General features: G+C 49.1%; 1 protein-coding gene across 1 annotated transcript in view; it reads left to right on the top strand.

Annotated features, from left to right (window-relative positions):
- Nucleotides 1-7,686, top strand: part of SCNN1A (sodium channel, non-voltage-gated 1 alpha subunit) — a 24,862-nt gene that overhangs the window by 1,543 nt on the left and 15,633 nt on the right. The window contains exon 4 of the mRNA XM_010845198.1: nucleotides 3,363-3,511. Coding sequence (XP_010843500.1) covers nucleotides 3,363-3,511 — 149 coding nt within the window. The remainder of the gene's footprint in view (nucleotides 1-3,362; nucleotides 3,512-7,686) is intronic.

Raw genomic sequence — 7,686 nt, forward strand, 5'->3', positions numbered from 1 at the left:
AGATCCTGCAAGGAGATGACTGCAGGTGGGGAGGGGGGGCGGTGGTGGTGGTGGTGGTGGGAGCTGGCTGGTATTGGGCCCTGGCAGGGTGGTCCGGTTTGAGAAGGGCAGTTTGTGTTGGAGAGAGCAAAGTGGGGGAGCGGTGGTGATGGAGCCTTCCATGAGCCTCGAGGCGGGGTTGGGGGGTGAGTGGGGGTGTAGTCCCAGAGCCAGGACAGCAGGACAGGATGGAAGCTGCCCTGGCCAGGCTGTTCCTCCAGAGGCCCAGGTGGCCCTGTTGCGCTGTGCGGTCCACCTGTCCAGGTGTGGTGTTTGGGTGTGTCCTAAAGTTTTGGGTTTCACCCAGCGTTCTTTGCCAATTTTCGGTTTGGAAGCCAGAGGGGATGGTGGTAACCATGGAGAAGACAGGAGGGCAGAGTTGGGTGCTTACACACACCTGTGTGTTCACTCGGTCCTGCCACACCTCACACCTTGGGACACCTCCGGCAGGCCAGATATGGCTCTAGGCACCCAGCGAATGGGTTCATCAATAATTCCTACAACAATCGTTGCTGAAGGCCAAGTACTCTGCTACGTATTGAAAGATAAGATGGAAGAGATAGGCATATAAACAAATAACCTCAGCGCACTGGGACAGGTACCATAAAAATTGTGAGCTAGAGTCAGAGTGTAAGGTTTATGAGTGAGAGTGTATGTGAACGCATGGATGTGTGTGTGGAAACAAATGAGGTGTGCGTGCAATTGCGAGTGACTGGGATTGGTCACATATCAGGGGTGGTGTAGTGTCATGAGCTGATCAGGGTTGGGACATCCTGTCCTACAGAGAAAACACTGCTCTTCCACTTCACTGATAAACTCCTGTATGAGGCCCAGGTTAAGAGGCCAGTTACTGAGAAGCTGCTTCATGCACCAGACCACCGGATGCAGTTAGGAACTCCTCGGGCAGCTCCTTTAATTCTTCCAACAATCCTCCGAGGCAGATACTGTTATTATTCCTGGGTTACGCTTGAGGAAACTGAGGCAGAGAGCGCTAAGGCACACGGTCACAGACTCCACTGTGACTTTCCCTGTTTGTGGTGGTTGTTGTTCAGCCACCAAGTCATGTCTGACTCTTTTGCAACCCCACGAACTGCAGCACCCCAGGCTTGCCTGTCTTTCACTATCTCCCTGAGTTTGCTCAAACTCATGTCCGTCGAGTCAGTGATGTCATCCAACCATCTCATCCTCTGTTGCCCACTTCTCCTGCCTTCAACCTTTCCCAGTATCAGAGTCTTTTCCACCCTGTTTGCCTGATTGCAAACCCTGTCTCTTCTTAATACCCAAAATGTGAATGTGGAATAATGGAGTTTCTGCTCAGATGCTACATCTCATTTCTTTTTCGTTTGTTTGGGGGTTTTTTTGTTTGTTTTGTGCAGCATGTAGGATCTTAGTTCCCTGATCAGAGATCAAACCTGCACCCCCTGCATTGAAGCACAGAGTCTTAACCACTGGACCACCAGGGAAGTCCCTACATCTCATTTCTGAGCTTGTCTTATTCCCTCTCTCAGCCTTCTTTCTCTTCCCCTGGTGCCTGCGGCTTTGCTTCTCTTCTTCCCAACCTCAGTGCTCCCAGCCCTCTTCCTTCCCCTACTTCCCCCACCCTCATCCCCTGGGGCAGTGGGGAGGGGAGGGCAGGCAAGCGGGAGGAACTAGCCAATAGTAGGTTCTCAATAAAGACTGTGGTTGAAAGATGCGGGTGAGAGACGGACAGTGTAAGGTTAATCTGTTGAGGCCTGCATATTTTCCAAGGTTCCGCAGGGTGCAAGGCTGTGGGCAGTAGAGGAAAACGCCCCAGGGGATGAAAACCAGGGCCCTGGCCTCTGGGGCTTGCAGGCTGGGAGGCAGGTATTCTCACCGAATAAAACAGTCCCTCCTGCAGGAGTTAGTGGGGAGACACCCAGCACCCTGGATAGGAGGGGAGTCAGAGAAGGCGCCTCAAAGCCGGGGCAGGATATGGAGCCCCTACTGTGTGTTCGATCCTGCGCTGGGAGTTCTCTAAGCACTACCTCATTTAATCTTGACCGGTCCATGGAGACGGGCATTATTATTTCTATTTTGCAGATGAGGAAGTGGAGGTGAAGTAACTGAGCAGGGTCAAACTGCAAGTAATAATAAAAAATAACAACGAGAACTTCTCTGGTGGTCCAACGGTTAAGACTCCGCACTTCCAATGCAGAGGATGCCAGTTCAATTCCTGGTCAGGGAACTAGGACCTCACATGCCATAGAGTGTGGCCAAAAGAAAAAAAAAGAAAGAAAAAACACCAATGATAATGGCTAACACATATAGTACTTAATATGTGCCAAACAAAAATTTATATTAATCAAATGATTTAATTTTCACAACAGATCTCTTATGTAGATACCAGTATTGCTCCCATTTTATAGATGACGAAACTGAGGCCCAGAGAAGTTAAGTAATTGCCTAAGTTCACACAGGGAACTGGTGGTGAAACAGATTCAAAAATCCGTCGCCTCCCCATCACATAGAAGCCAGTGAATCTAGGGTCAGTAGCTGAGTCGAAGACCAAGTATGTTTGCTTTCAAAGTTCTTTCTCCCATTGCAGTTTAAGGAGGGGCCAGGCAAAGCCATCCAGGGATGGGGGCTGGTGGGAGCCTGTGGGGAGCAGCAGGAGTCCAGAGGGAGGGAGGGGGAGAAGGGAAGCATCCGGGTTATTGGTTCCTGTTCCAGGAGAGAGGCAGGGGGGGGGGGACAGGTTGATGCAGCCTGGTGGGTGGGGACCTGCGTGTGACTCATGCTGCTAGCTGGTGTGGGTGCTGGCAGAGGCAAGATAGGTGACTCGGACTGGGGAGCAGGGAAGGGGTGGAAGTCTTGGAAGAGATAGAGGAGCTTGTGAGATAACTGGAGGCAAAGTCAGCCCAGGTGCCCAACTGCAGGTGGCAGGAGTGTGGCCAGCAGAGGGGGAGGGGTATTCTGGGCTGTTCTGTAACTTCCAGGAAAGGGGATAAGGCTGAAGACCTTCATATTAAGCAAGGAGGTGTTGAGAGTCCAATGTGAAAGGTCAGCCACAGCAATCCCCATCCACTTTCTGGTTAACAAAGGTCTTTTTTTCACCCAAGAGAGGGGGCCAGACAAAGCCACATCCATGGCAAACAGAGCCCAAGAGCGTATTTTTTTCATTCAATCCTTGGGGGGACTGAGGCTGGTTTTAAGGAAGAGTGTGGCATTCTTGGACAGCAAAGAAGGTCATGGAATCTTCCTTCCCCTTAGAGAGCTGCACTGAGGGAGGGGAAGGCTCTGAGCCAGGCCATCCAACCTTGACCCTGCGGGGGACCCTGCACTGCCCCCCACTCCCCCCACAGGATCTGGAAAGCAGGCTCTGCATTGGCAGGCCTGGCAGGGACAAAAAGCCACTGTCCCCACCCCCCGCCCCCCCCGAAGTGATGGACTCCTTCGTGTCAGGAATGTCACTTATCTCTGCAGCAACTGCTGATGGAAAGTTCTTCCTTAGGTAAAGCTGCAGCTTACCTCACTGTAACTTCTGCCTTCCGGCCCTGGTTCTGTCTTTGAAGCAGCTCTAAAGACATCTCCTCCTTCTTTACCCAGTGGTCATCTGTTCAGGGACTCCAAGGACAGCAGTCACCAGGCTGTCTTTTCAGCATCCATTATCATGATCTGATCTTCGTCACAGGCTTACTGGATAAGGAGAAAACTACCAGCCCAGAGTTGGAGGCTCTGAGAAACGTACAGATTTTGCAAAGGTCACCCAACTATTTAGGTGGACGAATCAGAGTTGGAGTCTGGTCTTCGGCTTCACTTTTATTTTTTAAAGAATTATTTATCTTTTGCTATGCTTGGTCATCGCTGCCATGTGCGGGCTTTCCTAGTTGTGGCGAATAGGGGCGCAGGCTTCGCATCGCCGTGGCTTCTCTTGTGCAGCGCCAGCTCTAGGCGAGTGAGCTTCAGTAGTTGTGGCGCACAGGCTAAGTTGCTCAGCCCCATGTGGGATTTTCCCCTACCAGAGATCCAGCCCGAATCCCCTGCATTGGCAGGTGGATTCTCAACCGCTGGACCATCAGGGAAGTCCCTGTACTTCTGTTAAGATCACAAAGTCACAGGGCAGTTGAGTGGCAGGCAGTGCTCTCCTGTCTCCTCAGCCTTCTCTTCTCCAACAATAGGTTACTATTATTTTACTATCATTATTACTATTATTAAACTGTTCTTTCTTATTAAAGAACAGTTGTGACCATAAAAACAGTAGCTGCAGTTAGACAGTACTCACTCTGCCAGCTCTTTTTATCACTATGTTTCTCATATGTTAATTCACTTAATCCTTATCACCTTGAAGGTAAGTGGTGAGGCTAGGAAATGAACCTGGGAAGCTGATTAGAACTCAGTTCCTGTAACTTTTACTGTTTTTTTTTTTTTTAAACTTTTAATGTTATATTGGAGTATGCTGCTGCTAAGTCGCTTCAGTCGTGTCCGACTCTGTGCGACCCCATAGACGGAAGCTCACCAGGCTCCCCCGTCCCTGGGATTCTCCAGGCAAGAACACTGGAGTGCACCACCATTTCCTTCTCCAATTCGTGAAAGGGAAAAGTGAAAGTGAAGTCACTCAGTCGTGTCCAACTTTCAGCGACCCCATGGACTGCAGCCTACCAGGCTCCACCATCCATCCATGGGATTTTCCAGGCAAGAGTACTGGAGTGGGGTGCCATTGCCTTCTCCAATATTGGAGTATAGCTGATTAACAATGTTGTGATAATTTCAGTTGCACAGCAGAGCAACTCAGCCATACATACACATGTATCCATTCTCCCCCAAACTCCTCTCCAATCCAGTCTGCCCCATAACACTGGGCAGAGTTCCCTGTGTTATAAAGTAGGTTCTCGTTGGTTATCCATTTAAATATAACTGCTGCTCTCGGGAGCCTGCTGGGCTGCCGTCTCTGGGGTTGCACAGAGTCGGACACGACTGAAGAGACTTAGCAGCAGCAGCAGCAGCAGCTGTTCTTATAATGACCAATAACAAACAAATCTCAGAATGTCAAACACACACCTTCAACCTGAGCTACATTTTTCTCCTATGAGAGGATGAGGGGCAGCCTGCTAGACTTTTATGAGGGAGATGGTGGCTGAGGACTGTGAGGTTTGGACTAGGCACATGAGGACTGCCCTGTGTGTGTGTTAGTTGCTCAGTTTTGTCTGACTCTTTGTGACCCCATGGACTCAAAGGCTCCTCTGTCCATGAAATTCTCCAGGCGAGAATACTTGACTGGGTAGCCATTCCCTTCTCCAGGGGATCTTCCCAACCCAAGGATCGAACCCAGGTCTCCTGCATTACAGGCAGATTCTTTACCATTTGAGCCACCAGGGATTGTCCTCCATATTGGTGGTACCATTTTAGACTCCCACCAGCAGCAATTTCAGATGCTCCACATTCTCACCAATACTTGATGTCATCAGTCTCTTTGTTTGAGCCTGCTGCTGCTGCTGCTGCTAAGTCGCTTCAGTTGTGTCCGACTCTGTGCGACCCCATAGACGGCAGCCCACCAGGCTCCCCCGTCCCTGGGATTCCCCAGGCAAGAACACTGGAGTGGGTTGCCATTTCCTTCTCCAATGCATGAAAGTGAAAAGTGAAAGTGAAGTCGCTCAGTCACGTCTGACTCTTAGCGACCCCCTGGACTGCAGCCTACCAGGATCCTCCGTCTATGGGATTTTCCAGGCAAGAGTACTGGAGTAGGGTGCCATTTCCTTCTCCGTGGTTTGAGTCTAATGGATGTTAAATGGTACCTCATTATGGTTTTAATTTACATTTAATTACTAATGATGCTGAGTGCCTTTTCATGTGTTTAGTGACCATTTGAATATTTGGGGGGTTCCTTTTTAAAACTATGTCATTTTCTTTTTAATTTGTAAGAAGTTTTTATATTTCAGCATTTCTTCTATTTTTTATTCTAGTAAATTTTGCCTACCCCTAGGTCGTGAAGGTATCTTTGATGTTTCCTTCTATAATCTTTATGGTTCTGAATTTTTTGTTTGGGTTGCTTGACTTAATTTTTGTATACAGACTAAGGTAGAGGTTGAGGTTCTTTCTTTCCCCCCGTTTTTCATACAATATCCAGCATCATCTTTTTTAAAAAAATTATTTTCCTCATTGAGCTGAACAGGTGCTTTGGTCAAAAATCAGGTTGACCATATATATATTTGAGTTTATTTCTGGATTCTATTCTGTCCTATTGATCTGTTTATCCTTACATAAGCACTGCTGCTGCTGCTAAGTCGCTTCAGTCGTGTCCGACTCTTTGCAACTCCATAGACGTCAGCCCACCAGGCTCCCCCGTCCCTGGGATTCTCCAGGCAAGAACACTGGAGTGGGTTGCCATTTCCTTCACTACACTGTTTTGATTACCATGGCTTTACAGTCTTAAAGTTAGGTAGAGTAAGCACTCCAACGTCGCTCGCTGTTCTTTTCCAAACTTGTTTTGGCCATTCTAGATTTTTGCATTTCCAAAGCAATCTTAGAATTGACCCGTCAATTTCTTCAAAAATGTCTGCTGGAATTTTGATAGGGCTTTGCTTGAATCTGGGCTTTCCGGGTGGTTCAGTGGTAATGAACCTGCATGCAATGCAGGAGATGTAGGTTCAATCCCTGAGTCCGAAGATCTCCTGGAGAAGAAGATGGCAACCCACTCCAGTATTCTTGCCGGGAAAATTCCATGACAGAGGAGTCTGGTGGGCTATATTCCTGGGGTCAAAGAGTCCCACACAACTTCTCCACTGAGCACGCATGCACAGCTTGAATCAGAGAGCAATCTGGAAGGTGGCATAGGAGTTCCTGATCTACTTGTGTCTGCACCTCCTTTTATTTTGGTCTTTATTTCAGCAGGATTTTCAGTGTACAGGTCTTGTACACCTTTCATCAGATTTACTCCCAGTATCTGATGTTGTTTATGCTATTTAATATGGTGCTCTGATTTCATTTTCCATTTTTTTGATCGCTAGCATGCAGAAACATTTTTTGCATATTTTTTTTTGTATCCCGCAACCCTGTTTATTTATCGGTCCTAGGTGTCTGTTTTGTTTTGGTAGTAGATTCTATCCCTAAGGCCCTGCTGCTTTGCCTGGACTTTCATGATGGAGATGGCATGGGCCCTGTATTGAGAAGGAATGTGAGGATTTACACTGGACAGTGTTTAACTCACGGTTTGTGAGCCCCACCTGAAACTCCTTAAAACTGAGTCTTTGGTAGGAGGGCGGGGAAAGGAGACTGTGTGGTACCGGTATTTTTAAAGTTCCTCGGAGGTTCTAGAAGTGCAGTTGAGACTCCCTGATTTAGAAACTGTCATGTGGCAGACGGTCAAAGGCCACCCTCGCCGAGATGGGGCGGATGGCCCATGCACCTCGGGTCCGTGGGAGTGTCTGGGCCTTGCCGGCCCACCCCCTCTCCTGCTTTGGGAAACGGCAGACAAGTTCCGGGTTCCCTTCCAGGCCAGGGCGAGTGGGAAGAGAGCACCTCCCGTCTCTCCCTTACGAGAAACATGCGGCAATAAATGCCGTCCCCGCCGGGGCTCACTGTCGCCTCCAATCACCAGGCGGACACACCTGTCTGCGCCTCCCCTCGCCCCCGAGATAGCCCTGCAGACCCCAGAGCTATTCCTCGCAGACTTCTCTGGGCTGAACTGAT

The sequence above is a fragment of the Bison bison genome, unplaced genomic scaffold (assembly GCF_000754665.1).
Source record: "Bison bison bison isolate TAMUID 2011002044 unplaced genomic scaffold, Bison_UMD1.0 scf7180017864213, whole genome shotgun sequence".
Lineage (NCBI taxonomy): Eukaryota > Metazoa > Chordata > Mammalia > Artiodactyla > Bovidae > Bison > Bison bison.